Consider the following 18,969-nt stretch of genomic DNA (forward strand, 5'->3'; position numbering starts at 1 on the left):
AATCAATAAGATGGAAGAGTTATCTTTGCTCCACCAAAAAAGGAGAGTTATACAACATAAGAGTGAGAAATAGAAAGATAAAAGTCCAGTAATGTAAAAATAACTGATAGCTTCCTTGCTAATGACAGCTGGCCTTCAGTTTTTGAGATTTTTAATGCAACTCCTTGTGAATTGTGACTTTTTTTCCATGTATGTGACTATTTCCATGTAGCCCTTTTACAGGGTCAAATTGAGTCTTTCTCTAGACCATGGGTTCTCAAACTGGGGGTCGGGACCCCTCTGGGGGTCTTGAGCTGTCAACCTCCACCCCAAATCCCGCTTTGCCTCCAGCATTTATAATGGTGTTAAATGTATAAAAAAGTGTTTCTAATTTATAAGGGGGGTCGCACTCAGAGGCTTGCTATGTGAAAGGGGTCACCAATAAAAAAAGTTTGAGAGCCAGTGCTCTAGACAACCACGCATGTGGCTACTTGCTGACTCTTGCTGCATATTATCCAAAGATACTGTGGTGGTCAGCGGCACAGTAGACAACTGACACTTTGAAGAAATATCCTATATAACTTACCTGAATCAGCTCATATCTAAGTGTTGTTCCTCATTTCACAGAAACAAGCAAATGATCTTGTTGGTACCCTGATGAAATGTACACCTCACTATATCCGCTGCATCAAGCCCAATGAAACAAAGAAGCCTCGAGATTGGGAGGAGAGCAGGTATGAGTTAGCCACATATGGGATGGGCAGAGCCAAAGTAATAGTCCAAACAAGGCTTCCTTTGAGCGGCATTTGTAATCACCCGGCATGCCAGCAAACAGAACTGGGTACTCTAGACACAGGACTCAAGAGAATCCTTCAAACGTGGCATATAACCACTTACTCTCTGGCCTCTCCTAAACTCTGAGGAAAAACAGTGGTTTCATTTGATTTAGCATTAGTAATTAATGTGGTTAATCTTAGTCTTTCCCTAGCCAATTATGGGTAATCACAATTTACAGGATGTATTTGAGTAACTCCCTTAGTAATTAAGAGCTAAATTTTCAGAACAGTACAATAGGATTTACACAACCAAATCCTGTTACACACAAACGGGATGTAGCTTGTAATTTTTGTTTGCTGCTTTGAAAAACAGCTTTTACTAGGTAGTTAAAAACCTAGCAGTCTAAGCAGAAGTCACTCTGGGCATGTCTACACTGCGATAAAAGGCCTGTGGCATGACCACAGCTGGCCCGGGTCAGTGGGCTCAGGCCACAGGACTATAAAATTGTAGTGTAGATATTTGGGCTCAGGCTGGAGCTCAGGCTCTGAGACCCCGTTTTCCAAAGATATGTGTTGTTTTGCCATTGCTGAGGTAATTGGCAATGAAGTACAGGTAAATAGAATACAACACATTGTGTGATACCAACCCCAAAAGTAAATTGACATCATCTAGCCTTATAACTATGAGCAGTTTTTCCCAGTTTTTAAAAGGAATGATCTCTCATTCATTAATCTGGATTTTATTTTTATATTCTATCTGTAGTGGTAAAGCCTCAAACATGCAGAAATTCTTCATAGTTGTTAGTGATGTCCCCAAGGAAGGGCAGATCTGCTCATATGCATATCCCTAAGTAAAACTGTAGTCTGCAGTTTTTCTGTAGTGAAGATTCATGAGACTGACCAAAGGGATTTTTTAGTTTTGCTGTTTTCCTTACATAGTCTTGTGATCTTACTGCTGTGGGAAAGTTCAGTGACACTGGAAATGCAACATCTAAATGGTTTGAAAGAGCCACAGTGATATTTTGGTGAACAATATTGGTTTGACCTTTGAAAGGAATATCTTCCTGGGGTCATTTAGTCTCATGCACCACACTGATGCACACATATTTGAAAAATTGTTGTGGCTGCATATCTGATCTGCTTACAATTAGCATGTTAATGGACTTCAAAAATATTGTTGTCTTGCTAAAGAAAAAAACTGTATCCAGGGAAGTCTGTGTTACTCTGTGCTACACAAACCCATGTCGCTCCAGGTTTGTACTTCAGTCAAATAGTTTCAGAAACTGTAGCACTCTGCTTAAGATAGACCTTGTATCAAATCTAAGCTTTAGCAGGATTATTTGCTTATTCCAAAATTTGTGGTGTTTCTTGAAAATGTGTTTTTGTTTCGATTCTGGTACAACTGCTTGGCCTGAAATTTTTCTGTATTAGCAGAATTCCTAGACCTTAGCCCTGCTTGAGGTTGATGCCTGAAGAGAGATTTTAGGAGTGTCTTTTTCCCAGGAAAAAAAAAAAGGACAAAAAAGAAATGTTTAAGAAATGTTGTGTTGCTGGACACTGGTACTGGCAGAGTAGTAAGAAAAAGGGAGTTGTATTGTTGTTCCACTGCATTATTCCAGATGTGAACAGGAGGGAAAGCTATAAACAGGAAAATATATTTTTGAACATCATCTCTCTACTGTTACTGCACCAGAAGCCTTGGAATGGGTACAAAACCTACTTTGGTTCCTTGAACACTAAGATTAAAATATGCAGCACTTTTTACTGTGAGTTTGAAGTCCAAAAAGCAACTTACATTGCTTAAGGAAACCATTTTTATAAACGTTCATTACAAATAAAAAATAACTAGAGGGTTTTGTCATTGACAGCATGGGATTTTAAAAATGAGAAATTATCCCCCTTTATAGTGTGAGTCATGGAAAAGGAATGTCTTGATTTAATAAAATCAATGGGCAAAACATCCTGTACTTTAGAGGCTTGGAATGAAGCTAAACTTAGAAAATAACTCCAATGAAGCAACAATTGAGAGCAGTACTTAATTTGTGCAGGGCACCTCTAGACTTGGCAGTTCATAGCCCGGCACCTTTGGGCTTGTTTCATCAGTTATGAATGTAAAAAAATTGCTTGAGCCCCAGCATCTCTTTCACTACAAATTAAGCACTGATTGAGAGGTACCAGAATTTGAAATAGGTCTTTGTAAAGAATGGAAAGATGGTAAGCAAAAGATTTTAAAAAATTATATACGTAATTTAAAGAAGCATTTTTTTTAATGCGGTGATTTGTTAAATTCACTTTAAAACTTTAGCAGCCCTGTTGTTTCTTATTGCAAGCTATTGAGATTTGGACCTTAAAAAAAATAATCAGTCATTTTAATACACACCCCCTTCAGCTCTCCAATGTGAATTATAAACATTCAGTAAATTAAGGAAATGCAGAGCAGTAAAGCAGGACTCATACAACAGCAACAAAAGTTCACTGAAAGATAGTCCCTTATTCTGAGTTAATGTCTAAGCTTTAAAAAAAAGGTCTATATACTTTTGTTTTTAAATTTAGAAAAATGTAAAATATGCTCCCAAGCTCTAGAAAGGTAGAACGAAGTCCCAAAGAGAAGCCCCTTCTTTTACGTTCTTTTTCCCCTTTGAGATTTAAGATGAAATCCTCAGCTCCTACGGAGAACTGAAGTAAAAGGGATTTTCAAAGAGGAACTGTAGAGCTGTCAGAAGAATGGAGTCTTCCCCTTCAGCCCACAGACAAGATACAGAGCACCTCCACAGCCTGCCTACAGCTGTTAGTTCAGCCTCTGGGACTGGTGCCAGCCTACAGGGCTTGTGGCCATTAGAAATATGCAGCGTTCAGATTGCTGAGCATGCTCCAGCCACTCTTCCAGCCTGCCACAAATCTTCTCTCTGTAATATGGCGGCGATAGGAGCCATGGTACCCAGGACACACTGCTCAGCCTCTGCTTTCCAGCCCCTAGTACTCCAGAAGTGTGCTACTTTGGACCTTTGACCATCGAACTTGGCCTTTCTTGCATAGTATTGAGTCTGAATAGCCAAATATAAGATATTATGTTTAATTTTGAGCTATGTAAAGTGCAGGTGAAAATTAAAAATTTACAATAAAAGAAAACAGGCTCGTCTCCCATTTTGCCTTCCAATGTCATCTCAGTATTTGGGGCATTTGTGTAGATCAGCATTTACCTGGCTTTTTTTATGGCCAAGTATTGGAGCCAAGAACTGTGGACTAATCAAGTCTTGAATTATTCATTAGAACTTTAAACAGAAGGGAAAAAAGAATATCAAAGTAAAATTGGAAAGTTAAAGTTCTGGTTAAGGGACCTCTAAACAAATGAGAACAGGCTTAATTAAGTGCTCATCTTTCCCTAACTAGGAAAAACTGTAATGAGATAAACTTACAAGGCAAAGGAACAGAACAGCTACAATAACTCCATCCCAGTCTTGCTGGGATCCACATTTCATCCCACCATGTAGCGATGTACAGTTTGACTAGTATTCCCGCTATACTTTGTGTGAGTGAGCACACACACACATATGCATGTGGTTCAGAACTAGAGACTTTAAACAGAATATAGAATTGGAAGGATACATACGTTCATAAACAGGCTGAAAAGAAAGGGATTATAAATCTCACTGTGTTTTTCCCCACAGGGTAAAGCATCAAGTGGAATACCTAGGGCTGAAAGAAAATATTCGAGTAAGGAGAGCAGGCTATGCGTACAGACGGGTTTTCAAAAAGTTTTTGCAGAGGTACAGTATTACAGGCATTGCAGTATTGCTGTACAGTGGTTTGCTACATGGGTGGGGAAAAGAGGAGGAAAGAAAAGCCACAAGCCCTGAAAAAGTTTCTAGTTTCTCCATTAGCTTTAACTGTGCAATATACAGTTTATATAGAGATTTAAAGGAACAAAGGCTTTTAAAGCCAACTTTTTGCCACTGAGAATTATCATGTTCTTCTCTCAACTTATCTAAAGTATCAATTCCTACTGCACTGCTATGGATCCCTCAGAGGTAAGAGTAAAAGTCTATGCGAATAGAGAACTAGCAAAGTGTTCAGCAGAATATGCTCCAGTCTATGAAACCCACACTCCTTTGAATGCCTTATTGTGGGGCTAGCACTGTATTTGTACATTAACATCTATCTCTTTGCTGGCTGAGACTCTCTTAAATTAAAATAATTTCAACTAGCTTTTGGTGGAATAATTGACACACAGCTACCCAGGATCAAATTGAGCCATCCTATGATAGATCAGCAAGCTGGTACCTTTTTTTTTTTTTTTTTTTTTTAACTTCCATCTTGTATTTGAGTATCCAAGCTTTAATTCTAAAATAATAGTTATTGTTGCAAAGGCTGAGATAAGCAGATCACCCAACATTTCCCTCAGTGTCCCTCACAGAGAAAGGAACAAATAGTGGATAGATCTAAAATAATGAGCATGGGCATCTTATTTTCATCCATCATCATGAAAGCCTCAGCCTAGAAGGACCGGTCAGTCTCAGTACCATACTCTGGTGCAAAACCAGATTTGCTGGGATCAAGAACGTCCAAGGAATGATGCAGCAAGATACAAAATGTTGCTTTCTTTTCGGAAGCAACATTCTGAGTGACAGTGCCCCTGGCATGAAGCAGAGTCCTGCCCAGAAACTTCATGATTTTTAGCAGGTGTGTCCTCTTTTTTGAAAACAGTGGGCAAAAATTAATTGGTGATGTAGCTCCAGAGAAGTCATTAGAGTATTTCCAGGGATTAATTTAGCCCCTTTTCTGGGATAATTCATCGTGGAACAATCCTTCACATGATTTAATCTGCTCCCAGTCTTCCAGTAAAATATAAATGTACTTCATATTGTGTTAGCCCACTTCAGAATGTTATGCTGAAGAAATACAACTTGGAGAATGAAGCACTTTCTGCTTGCTAGATAGAATAAGCAACCAATAATGCATGTTAAATCTAGTGTTGGCTAGATGATAGCTGAACATTGACCACGTATTGGGCCCATGCAGATTCAAAAATCTCTCTGAATGAGAGATCTGCACAGTGAAAGCCACACGGCACTTAGGGAAGAAGGTGAACAGATTTTTACTCTTACAGGCAGAGATCCACAGGCAGTCTTAGTCCATGAAACTCCCCTGCAGTAGAATTTAGCTCTTTGCTTTAGTGCAGTTTGGTAAAGTTTAACTTCTTGTTATGAGTAAAAATCTTCCTGCACCCTTTCCATTCACAGTTACCTAACATCCAGAACAAGCTCTGTTCTGACACCATGAGTCAGTGTGAGTAAAAGTGGGCTGAGGCATGGGATGGACAGGAAATGCATGTTTGTGCAGTTGTTTTCATTGGGAGCTCCTTGGCAGCTCTGTGTAAGTGGAGATTTCTGGGCTGAATGGACTTTTATGTCTGAAATTTTCATTTGCATGCAAAAAGCCAAAGTCACTGAAAAGGCCTGTGTGTTTTAAAGCATAACCAATCCAAGAGCTAAACCCCATACTCCCATATTTAGACATATGACCTAACTGCTTATTGTGCATTTATAATGGATTTTTTTTTTTTTTGGCAGTCATGATTTGGCATTTTTTCAAAGGCATTTTAAACACAGGCTCAGCACTTGTGCCTGAATCACTCTTCCACCTCATATTGCATTAGCTCGAAAAGCCCAGATAGAAGGACATGAATACTACTAATTGAAATGGACAGCATTATAAAATACACAGAGATGTGTTTGAGGAGAGTGCTATGCCACATGGTGATGCACAATATAATACCACCATATATCATTACATATTATAGAATAATGTGGCTGTCCTGAAACTTAGACCCTTCACAGCATTCAGTGTGTGAAGTGATCATGATGGCTATAACTGGGAGCAAAAAAAAGAGTTTCAAAGTTTTTTTTAATATAGCTTTGAAGATTACTATTTATATTAAAAGTATTTTATTCTCCGATTTCCACCCCACTACTCCCCCCAAAAAATGGCTAGAATTTGTGAATGAAACATGTGTAAGACAAATTCAGAGGGAATATGCAAGATAATATAACTTAGTTTTTCTTACACTGACTTAGACTCCCCTATATTAAGATTCCTTACGCCTTCTTAAACCCACAGTACTGATGAAATTACATGCTGAACAGCTAGAAGAAACTGGAAATTAAGCAGGGTAGGAACCTCTTTAACGTACAGCTTTTCTTGCTCCTCCATATAAATTACACTAATGTTAGACTCCCTGCTGCATCAGGATGGGTGTACCTAGGTCTAAGAGTTTTAGAGGGACCTAGTATTGTCCAAGTTACACCATCTTGCATATTACTTCAGCATTTGACCCTTAAATATTTATAAATAGAGCTGGTCAAGTTAGTCATTACAGATGTAGTTCCTTTTGTTGTTCACAAATTCTCCCAGTTTTCTTCTAGTATGTTTGCTGTTCATGAATTTTTTCTGAAGTTTGGACAAGTACTTTGCATACTTTGGGTTGTTCACAGTCTGTTGCCTGTCACTGTTATTTGTGTTGTGTCGTTTGTCATCTACGTCGCATGGCATCTGATCCCTGTCTGGGAAATGTTTTATACAGAAGAACAATGAAAAATGAGCTTTTCTAATAAATAACCATTTGTGCAGTTTCAGGGTCTGGAAACATTGTCACTAACACCCAGAAGCTGCCTCAAGGAACTCAGGAATCATAGTGAACCAAACTCAACACTTTATCACTGATTTTTCTCCCCCTCACTATTCAAATAGTTCCACTAATAAACATGGGTTTACACTGTACCCCAGCATGCCTGGCAGGCCTCAGGAAAACAAAGTTGTGATAAGGTGCCCAAAATGGAGATGAATATAAGATTGATTTTGGGGGGCAATTTTTGCAGCTCTAGCTTCCAGTCTAGTTCACAAAGCAGCCCAAAAGTGCTTCAAAAGTTACTTATCCACAGGCATGCTGAGACATATAAAGCCTAGCCCATTGGTGGGCAGTAATACAGGAAAGCATTATGACTCTGACCCCGTCAGTTCCAAACCCCAAGTTCCTATCTAGTTAACCCTTAGAAAACTGGGCAGTTCCCACATTGTTATAACTGGGAATTAGCTAATTTCCAAGGTTTAAGGAGGATGCTATGGGTCTTCATGCCATGGGGAAGAGAGGCCAGCAGTGAATCCCACCCTGTCCTGCCTCTTTCCTTCCATGAACCACCACTTCTCCTGTGGCTGGTTCTCTCAGGCAGGAGCTGCCTGTCCCTGTTACTGGGATCCGTGTTCTCCCTCACTCAACAAAACAGCAGGGTGGTACTGAGATACTCATCCAAGGAACATCATTCCCCACCTGCCATATGCCTGATCTGTTCCCTATTACAGCACTTCCCTCCCACCTCATATTCTTGTTGTGGCCAATTACAAAGCACCCCATCCTGAGCAGGTGGCCATCATCACAGTCCCTCCCCACCTTCCTGAAGGGCTCTCTGCTGGAGAGCGGGCCAGCTGCTGACAATAGCTGGGCTGGGAGAGTGAGGCTGGCTACTAGCTTAGAAATTAGGTTCTTCACAAATAGCCATAACAAGGATTAGAAGAGGGGGACAGAGAAGGGTTGGAATGGGAAACAGGCCATGTGTTTGGGAAGGAATCAGTGAGGTGCCAAGGATGAGTTACTGATTACCTCAGTATAAATACTGCTGATGAACCTATTTGTCCTGAGATTGTCAAGGGTTAAGGAAGCAAAGCTTGATGTATGTGTTTTAGTCACCTACTATTGGTTTAGGGAGACTGGAAAAGTTGAGACCAAAGACATTCAGACTGGACAGTACCACCTTCGTTAAAGTGAAAACCTACAAATTTGTGCGTCCTTCCACAATCCCTTTCATAAGCACTGTGACCACACAGAACAGAGGGGCCAAACCTAGGGGCAGTACTGGTTGCGAGCCAGTGGCATTCTTCTCCTGCTGTGTGTGGGATGCCAAGTCTTAATATTTTTCTTCTCTCTTACTGCTGTCTCAGATATGCCATTCTGACCAAAGCAACCTGGCCTTCCTGGAAAGGAGATGAGAAAAAGGGGGTTCTCCACCTGCTCCACTCAGTCAATATGGACCCTGATCAATACCAGCTTGGGAAAACTAAGATCTTCATCAAAGCTCCAGAGTCTGTGAGTCTGACTGATCCGGAGTCTTTGCGCACGGCACAGTTTGGTTGGTATAGGTACAGTTCTGCCTTCTCCACCTGTGCAAGAGGCCTGTGCAGGCAGGACCTGAGAGGGCTGGAATAATATCATTCTAGCCGAGCGCGATAGGTCACACAGGTCTGCTCTGACGTAGGGTGACCAGATGTCCTGATTTTATAGGGACAGTCCCGATTTTTGGGTCTTTTTCTTATATAGGCTCCTATTACCCCCCACCCTCTGTCCCAGTTTTTCACACTTGCTGTCTGGTCACCCTAGCTCTGAGGATGGAGGCAAGATTTACAGGTGCATTTATAGTGGGTGCAATATGTAATAAGGCTGCTGCATGACAGTGAGCATGTGCGCATGAGAAAGTCTTCCTAAGGAAGGCAAGGTAGGATGCAAGGATACTTTGGAAAGGGGGTTCCGTTACATAGCACACGAGGGTTTCATGGGACATGGCTTACACTTAGTTGGTTGTATGAGAAATTGTAATATGCAGGGGAGTAATGCTATGAAAGCATATGTGTAACTATTAGAACAAGAAATAAAACAAGTATTATTTGATCAATCACAAACTTAACTAATGAGGAGTAGAATCAGCACAGAGAAAATGCCCAAAATATTGTGGAGAAGAAATTGTTTTGTATTTACTAGACCAGCATCAAATGTTCTGGCATAACTAAGATTTGTGAGATACCATGTGAGCATTAGGGAGCTGGACTATTTATCCCAATACTTGCTGAACTCTTGTTGAAAAAAAATCAAGTTCAACAACTTCTGCTGAAAATTTTTTTCTTCTTTTTTACATTTGTTATTCAAAAAAGATCCTTCTTAGTGGGAAAACATATCCCATTCAGCATCATGTTGTCCTTTTCAGTCTTGAGACAATCAGACTTTTGGAACAGAGTCACATTAATTAGGGATGGAAAAAGACCTATTGGCTCACTTAGAGCCTGATCCAACACCCATTGAAGTCAAGTGAAGCTTTAGATGAATCATGTAGGCTTATATTTTGTTTCTCTCAAAATATAAGGAAGCATGTGATTGTTACGGGAGGGGGGGGGGGACATTTGATTTGCTATGAGGGAGTGTGAAAGGAACTGACCATGTAATGAATACCTTCATTTTTTATTAAAGAATTTATCTTGTATTTTTGTTTCACAACTTATCTTACAGTACCCAGCACTTTTTTTTATCTTAATGTTTTTATTAGATGAGGGAGAGTGTGACTTTGATGGCCTTAAATTACAGCTGTTGGGCTTTGCTATACTACAATTAGTATGACTGTTTGCAAAAAAAAAAAAAAAAGTGGTATGTGCTGACAGGATGCAACATCAGTAATGTTGCTATAACCTAAAGTGCACCGATTAAGGGTGTGACCATGCCCCCATTGAAGTTGATTGAAGTTTTGCTATTGACATAAGCAGAAGTCCTAGAGCCTGTGTGCCAAAATCCTATCTAGTACTTGCATCATTGTGAAGGGACTTTTATAAGCTTTCTGTAGATGGAGAGTTGCCAGCTAACTGTGAAGTAAGGTTTTATGAATGGCAGACAGGAGGCTATTTCCATTACACACCTGAATAAATAACTGTCTTCACGTATAAGGGAAAGTGAGACCCAGAGAAAATGGCTTGTATTAGATTGTGGTTTTCTTTGTTTAATATCAATATGTACGACACCCCATTTTTATAGCATTTCTAAATCTTTGGAAGATTTCAGGGGCCAAACTGAGCAAAGGGTTTCTTAAAGTCTGAGTCTGCTGCTTGATCTCATGGTTTTTACTGTTTTTCTATTATTGGCTGCTTGAAACAAACTGCTCATGGCAGTTTAACAAACAACAGCAAGAGACAGTAAGCACCAATCTGGACAATATTTTTGTGATTTAATTATGCTATAGTTAGCTGGGTAGTCGTGCTGATGATAAAACCAGCACTAACAAAGGAGAATTTTTCTCCTATAAAAAAGGCAGCCTTCTAACAACAAAATTTACAGTGCCATAAATGAATGCAGTGAAATATGTTATATTCCATGGCAATTAAGAAAATTACTCTACTGAACAATTTTGTAAATCTGGCTGGGTTAAAATAAATACTCTTTCAGCCTCTTATGACCATTATCCAGAATCTCATTAACTGATTAAAAAAAAATAATTTCTGAGCCTATGGTGGGTGTTTCCTCTGAGCGCCGGTAAGAAAAAGGAACCATCCCAAGGATTTTGGTTTATGCCCGTTTCACTCATATGCTTTCATTTATTCTTCTGGGTCCTGAATTAGCCAATCTAGAATATGCCATAAGAATCCAATTTTGTGGGTGACTGGTGCATGGTTATTTCCGGGTTTTGCACTTGCATAAGGGATAGGATAACCAGATATCAAGTGTGAAAAATCGGGATTGGTTGAGGCAGGAGGTAAAAGGGTCCTATATAAGACAAAGTCCCTAATATCAGGATAGTTCCAATAATATTGGGACATCTGATCACCCTAAGAAGGGGACATACATTTCTGACAGGATAGTGCCCAAGGTACCAACTACTACATCTTCTGTAATTATTTTTTGTAATGTCACCTCTTGTGTTGTTACGTTATACCATGAATGGTTCACGACATAGCACTGACATTTACAACTGTAATTTAGCAGGCTACATTAGGTTACCCACACATCATACATGGAGAGAGAAAAAAAGGAGAGAAACTATAATTCCTCACAGTATGTATCAAAATGTAAATGTCACTGTCAGCTTTTATATCCTCTTCTATTTATAGCTATATACATAGAGTTGAGGAGGTATTTTTTATGTTTATGGGCACGATCCAATACAGAATAATCAATCGCAGGGGCCATCTGTTCTTTATTAAAACTATCAGGTTAATGCATTTTAGTGTGAGTTCAGTGTTTTTTAATTTCACACACACAGCTTTGAGGCACTAAATAGTTAAGACACACAGAAGTAAAACTCATTTCTAAAAGGAGTGTGGCAGTATTTCCGTATTTTTTTGTATTGAAGCGCCACATTAACTTACCTCATTTCTACATATAAATTGAAAAATTTTCTTTTCTGCCCACATCATTTCAGTACCCACAAAACAAACATTGACTGCACTCGCTAAAAAGGATTTAGTGTTTGTGTTTTTAAAGCACAGCACTCCCTGTGTTACATGTCAGAAGTTTGGGGGAAGAGATGGTGTTTTAATATTTTAAATGCGCTTCTTTAACATTTCACTAACATTAATTGTCATCACCACAGGAACCTCTTGACATTATCCTGGTGTGTCCATAATGGTCCCAAATGCAAAATCTCTGTCAGGCTTGAGTGTAATCCATAATACATGATCTCACAATTGCATTTTATCTTGACAAGTGGGCCATTGTCCGAATCTCTGCTTGGAGTCAAACCCAAGACTTGCTCTGTGTCAGCAGCAATGGTAGTATGTCAAATATTAATTCTGACAATGAAAATATTAAACATGCACTGCTAACATCAATCCCTTCAGTTTTTTAAATCAGATATGAAACTTGTTAGACTGGCCAGACCCAATTTTAACCATAAGATGAGCTGCAAAGCTTATGTTACAAATAAATGTGAAGAGCAGAAGCGGCCATTATGATCATCTAAATGTGACCTCCTGCATAACACAGGCTGTAGAATTTCATCCAGTAATTCCTGCATCAAGCGGTGTTTGGACTAGAGCATATCTTTGAGGAATAACTCAGGATTGTGTGTTTTCTTTGCAACACAGCTGATATCACAAGGACCTACCCTGTTTTTTCAGCTATTATGCTTTAGAGGGAAAGAAAACTGAAAACCATGCTTCAGTATGAAACTTTTGAGCTACTGTTTTTACACACAGCCCTTCAAGTGATTACATTCATGCATTTGGCAACTTTTGTGTAGTCAGTTTTACTGTTTTCTTGATGCTGAGTTCCACTTCCTGATCATGGCAACATCACTCCCATGCACTATTCAACACCCAGAACGCCCCTGCAGTTCTGAGGAGTTTAGAGACTGGGAGGACTTATCTCAGTGCTGCTGCTGAAGAAGAAGCTGGCAGACAGGCAGCCATGTGTACAGAGAAGTGGCAGTGATGCTTTTAGACCTGCCTATTGTCTCTTGCACAAAAGCCCCTTATAACAGAGGCAAGTGAGCTGAAAACCCCTCCTAAATTATAATTCATCTTCCCAATTATTTGACTGGTATCATTTTAAAACTTGCTCCATTCTCAGTGGATTTTCCTTTAAGACCAACTTCCCATCCTAGATTTTGTGTAAAAGCTTTATGTTTACCATATGATTTCACTTTGGTAGCTCTAGTTACTTTGCTGAACATGCAGAAAAGCTCTGTTTGCTTTAAAACCCACATTGGATTACATTGGATAGGCATGACATTATTTTTCTTTTGGTAGCATCCATGGTTTCAAACCCCATGACTTTGAAAGACTTACACGCAAGCCAGCTAATCTTTTAAACTAATATATTTTATGGAATTAAAACAGCCAACAGCACACTGGGAATTGGCAGCTTTTTGCCCCCCTTAGGTTATATTTTAAGCATTTTTTATGAAATTTCCTAATTCGTGCTGGGAAACAAAGAGGAAATTTAGAGTCTCTGGTTTTCTCTCTCAGAAAACAACAGTGTCATGAGAAATTCCAGCAGTCTTTTCTAAGAAACACCCTGCAAAGATATAAAAACCAAGAGCCCCTGGCTGGCATAACTGATTTTAAAATGAAAAGAGACTAACCTCGTTTTAGGGGCTTCCCTTTTCATATGGAGTAAGTAGCAGAATTCATCACCTTGCTGGATTAATTTGTCTAAATCTCATGGAATTTTTGAAGCAGTCAGGCCTGTGTCTCCACTATAACTTTTAATTGGTTTAGTGCCCAGTTAGTGCCACGATTGGCTGTAAGCATGGTTTTGTCCACACATAGCACTGTCACATTGGACTATTTTTCTACTATTTTTGAAGATCTCTACTTGCAGTTCCATGTGTTGTGAAGTTTTATGGTCTGTTTGTATTCCTGGCATAACACATTAACATGCCTGTCTCTCAACCAAAATCCAGCAACCACATGCAGGATTCTGTGACCGTGGAAAACAATAGACTTATCTTCATGAAGATTTCCCTGATTTCTACAGGATCTTCATGACCCACTTGTGAATATACTGGGATATTGCATATTTGCAGGGAAGAAACATACATATTGTTTGGCAACAGCCCCCAAAATATTTGTCAACAGACAACTTCAATAGGAAATAGTTACAGTTGAAAATGTCAGCATCATTAGAGTCTACCTAATGCCTCAAAAACATGTTATTTCCATAGATAATAACTCAGAAGTCTAGAAATGAACATTTAAGCGTGCAGACACTATACTCATGCCATATATTCCTTCTCCACTTACATCTCCCCACCAACTTTATCTTTGCCTCTTTATGATTTGTATATATACACACACAGTTAAGAATTCCTAGGATATTCCAAAATCCTATTTCCTTATCAAGGGTCTAACTTACAATGTGCTATAACTAACATATAGTACACTATTACTTATTTTTAAAAAACTAAAAAGTAGTGCAGTTGTTAGTGAACATTAGAGGCATACCTACCACGTAGCTAGGTCAACATACGCTTATCTGAACTTAAGACACCATTCCATAAAGCCAAGATTTTGCTTTCTATTCCTGAGAACAACTTAACTCCTCAAGCACATCCTATGAACTGAAAGCTTACGGAGCTCTGACGTGGTAAATGGGAAATCTAACTAAAATGGGAAATCCTTAGTTATAATTATATAAATGGCATATAATTTCTTATGTATGGATTGCCAAGAAAATAGTATTTCAGAACACAACAATGGGGCAACCTCAAGAACTTCTGGACATAGCATACAGGGAAATTTCCCAGAGACCCCCTAAAACCTTGCCAAGGAACAGTATATCATGCACAGATTCATTGATCCGGATCCAAGCCATGTCTGACGGGAACCTAGAGCCCCAAGTAACTTGGACCCACAGAACCATCCAGGGGGCTTCCACCACTGAAGAAGAGTGTAACCAAGAGGCACAAGGAGCTTGAAATTCAGACTTGGACAGGGCAGGAGCTAGTATTTATTCACCCTCTGATGCCTCTTGTATGTGAAATGAGAGGGCAGTATCAAGTTATGCATCCATTATGACGTGTTCTCTAAGACAAGACCAGCCCCCTCCTGTACTCTGGCAATGCCATGCCCAGATTCAGCCAAGAAGCAGCAAATGGCAGAAGGGCGGGTTATGTAGTGTAACTGAGCAGGGCCCACTAGAGAATCACAGCCTAAAGTTGCGATAGGAGTGCTGCAGGGAGAAAAGACTATCCCTATTCACCATCCTCTAGACTTTGACAGCAGGAGTAGGGGGTAGACTCTACATGAGCCATTGTTGCTCACATCACCATCAGAGGACACTTCTTCCTTTCCCTGCAAGATCTTTCTTTCCCAGTCTAATGCTGGGCCCACTGACAGTGCTTGTAAGGCACTCTTGGGTCTGGAGTGTAACAAATAGGTGGCATCCATGAAGGTTGAAAATGAAATGTGGATTTTTTCAAGCTCAGTTATTCCTCGTCTAACATGTTTGACCCATTTTCCTCTCTATCTGTAGCTGTTTTTGCTTGAAGAGATGAGAGAACGGAAGTATGATGGATATGCTCGGGCAATCCAGAAGGCATGGAGGAAATACATGGCCAGGAAGAAGTATGTACAAATGAGAGAAGAAGGTATGTCTTTACTTCTAATGCTGTAGTAGCTACATGAACTATCCCAGAGCCAGAAACAGAGCATGATTCAAAGAAGCACAGTAATATCTCCCATTCTGGAGTGCAAACTCTTGCATTGCTTTGTTTGAGGTTGAGTGCATTTTGCTAACAATTTGAAGTGGTAGGGATAGAGCTTATCTAATACTTAGGGAGAGAGCTTCCCACAGCTAAACAGAAGCTGGGACCTGGGACGAATACAAATTCAGTCCTAGAGTTTGTCATGCTTTATTGCCTTCCTGGGCAATAGCTAAACACTTCTACGAGCTCTGAGCTTTAAACCAAAGGTGAGGTATGCATGTTTTGAAAAATGTCTGATTCTTATTAGAAAACAAATCTGTTATGATGGCAGAGGACTTTGAGTAATAATTCAGGTTTTGGGGATTGGTACTAAATATAGATACTGTTTCATTTCCAGGGACAAATCTTGCTAAGCCTATAGTTCTACAGTAACTCCTCACTTAAAGTCGTCCCAGTTAACGTTGTTACGTTGCTGATCAATTAGACTATTAGAGAACGTGCTCATTTAAAGTTGTGCAATGCTCCCTTATAATGTCGTTTGGCAGCCACCTGATTTGTCTACTGCTTGCAGGAAGAGCAGCCTATTGGAGCTAACTAGTGGGGGCTTGTAACCAGGGTGGACCAGCAGCCCTCCATCAGCTCCCGGTTCCCCTAAGTTCCCCATGCTGCAGCCACCCAGCAGGCTATCAATTGCTGGCAGTTCAGCTGTCCCTCCACCCACTGCCATGTGCTGCTCCTGCCCTCTGCCTTGGAGCTACTTCCTGGAGCCTCCTGCTTTCTGTGCGGGGGAGGAGAGAGAGGAGGGCTAATGTCAGGGTGTCCCCCTCCCCCCTGCTCCTCACTTACCCCATCTCCATAGAGCAGGGGGCGGGACAGGACAGGGCTCAGGACGGAGGGAGCTTGCAGCTGCTGTCTCAACTTGCTGATCTACTTAAAAAGGCAGTGTACTTAGAGTGGGGTCAGCATACTTAAAGAGGTAATGCGCATTTCTCTCTCACACACGGTGTGTGTGTGTCTGTCTCTGTCTGCCATGCTGTCTCCCTTCCCTCCATCATACTGTCTTATAGGGTGTGAGGCTACATTAACAACTATGGGTTAATCCTTGAGGGCTCAGCCGATTGCTAGTTCATCATTTAACAGTAAGGCATTCCCTGGGAAATATCCCACCCTCTGACTTCACCACCTCAACCAAGCTTCACAATCATCATCGCTGTGTACAGTATTAAATTGTTTGTTTAAAACTTATACTGTCTCTGTTTGTGTGTGTGTGTGTGTGTGTGTGTGCGCGCGCATATATATATAGTCTTTTGTCTGGTGAAAAAAATTTCCCTGGAACCTAACCCCCCTATTTACGTTAATTCTTATGGGGAAATTGGATTTGCTTAACATCATTTTGCTTAAAGTCGCATTTTTCAGGAACATAACTACAAGGTTAAGTGAGGAGTTACTGTGCAACATTTTTTTTTTTTTTTTTTTGGCAGTTGCTCTTTGAGAGTTCTACAGAGATCAGATTTGTATCAGAACTTCCCCAAATTCTGGAGGTGATTCTCCATTCTGGGCAAAGTGTTTAAATAGTTACGGCTTTCAAAGCACACATCTGCCTGTCAAAAGGATTACCAACTTAAACAGTGCCTTTTTTCATCTGCCAGACAAATATATTTGCCTACATTTTCTTCTAATGTTAAGCTCCTCTTGAAGCCCTGTGAGCTCTTTCTATTCATGAATTTAGAAAGTTATTTGGTTAGCAGTATTTATTAATGTACTCTTTTGGTGTTCAAGCCTCAGATCTGTTGCTGAACAAGAAAGAGAGAAGGCGAAACAGCATCAACAGGAACTTTATTGGGGACTACATAGGCATGGAGGAGCATCCAGAGTTACGTCAGTTTGTAGGGAAACGGGAGAAGATTGATTTTGCAGACACGATTACTAAATATGACCGGCGGTTTAAGGTATGGTTACAAAAAAACCCTCCTGAGCCTCAGTCTAGTCATGGTGTCTAAGTTATGGAGCAGTGTTTTTTAGGAACTACCGTATAAAGGAAACCCCTCCATGCTTGGAATACCTCAGTTTCTGATTGTAAATAGGCTATAGAGCAGTTCCATACAACCTAGGATTTCAGATCTGAAGGAAAACTATCACTCTTGGGACTAATGGATAGAGGATGCCGTCACATTCTTTAGCCATGGTCCATGTTACATCATTTTCACACTTTCTATCCCAAGGACAGAGGGGGCGGTGGCAGATGCTGGATAGAAAGTAGTGTTGGAATTAAGAAATAGAGAATAGGGAGCAAAGCTATATCTTTATCTAAATGCAATCCAAGCTGAATAACATTCACCCACTTCGCTACATCCTCCTTCCCCCGCCCCCCCCAAGCAAAATAAAGCTGGTACATTATGTATCTGTGGCACATTCATGTGTTTCTTATTTGGCTAATTTCAGGTGCCTGTGTAGTTTGATGATGCTGTACATTTAGATTTTTTCAAATCATTTCACATTTCAGGGCGTGAAGCGAGACCTTGTCCTCACCCCAAAGTGCATATATCTGATTGGGCGTGACAAGGTGAAGCAGGGGCCAGAAAAAGGCCTGGTGAAGGAGGTGTTAAAGCGGAGAATGGAGGTGGAAAGAATTCTTTCTGTTTCCCTAAGGTCAGTGCCTGGCTAGGTTCTTTCTGCTGGCAGAGAAAAATCATGTAGGAACAGAAGAGAGGAAGTTGTTTACTAGGGCTGGAATAATATGAGCACTATTCGGTGAATTTGAAAATTAATGGAGGCAAGGGGACTGGCAGTTCTGAAACCAAACTGCTTTTCCATTCTTACTAATATGCTAGCTCCAGGAGTACACACACTTACATTTACACACAAACACATGCAGATTTTCTGAGTACCTGTTAAAGTGATGCAATCAGTAGTTCTTTTACAGGAGTTCTCAGTTTGGCCCATGGCTTCCCAGAAAAATGTTCTCCACCTGCATTATCAATCATAATTAACATTAAGAGGTGGTAATGACTTTTGATCCAAATTTCTGTCTTAGAAATAATTCCTAATGCTTTTTGAGTATATTTTGTGAGAGTCCGACTTCCTAGAATGCTTCCAGAAAAGCTTGCTGGAGTGATGTTCTCTCTGGCCATTCTACATTAAGCCTTTAGTGCTGCTAAGTACTTCTGCTGACCCAGGGCCAGACACATTCCCAACTACAGGAAATAGCTTCTGTGGTCACATAATTCTTAGAAACCACTTCCAGGTGACTCAGTACAAAACAG

The 18,969-nt window shown here is 40.2% G+C and overlaps 1 protein-coding gene across 1 annotated transcript in view; it reads left to right on the top strand.

Annotated features, from left to right (window-relative positions):
- Nucleotides 1-18,969, top strand: part of MYO1E (myosin IE) — a 144,601-nt gene that overhangs the window by 96,929 nt on the left and 28,703 nt on the right. Inside the window, exons 17-22 of the mRNA XM_034784617.1 lie at nt 607-713; nt 4,424-4,522; nt 8,748-8,892; nt 15,535-15,649; nt 17,486-17,655; nt 18,210-18,355. Coding sequence (XP_034640508.1) covers nt 607-713; nt 4,424-4,522; nt 8,748-8,892; nt 15,535-15,649; nt 17,486-17,655; nt 18,210-18,355 — 782 coding nt within the window. The remainder of the gene's footprint in view (nt 1-606; nt 714-4,423; nt 4,523-8,747; nt 8,893-15,534; nt 15,650-17,485; nt 17,656-18,209; nt 18,356-18,969) is intronic.

This window comes from Trachemys scripta, chromosome 10 (assembly GCF_013100865.1).
Source record: "Trachemys scripta elegans isolate TJP31775 chromosome 10, CAS_Tse_1.0, whole genome shotgun sequence".
Taxonomy (NCBI): domain Eukaryota; kingdom Metazoa; phylum Chordata; order Testudines; family Emydidae; genus Trachemys; species Trachemys scripta.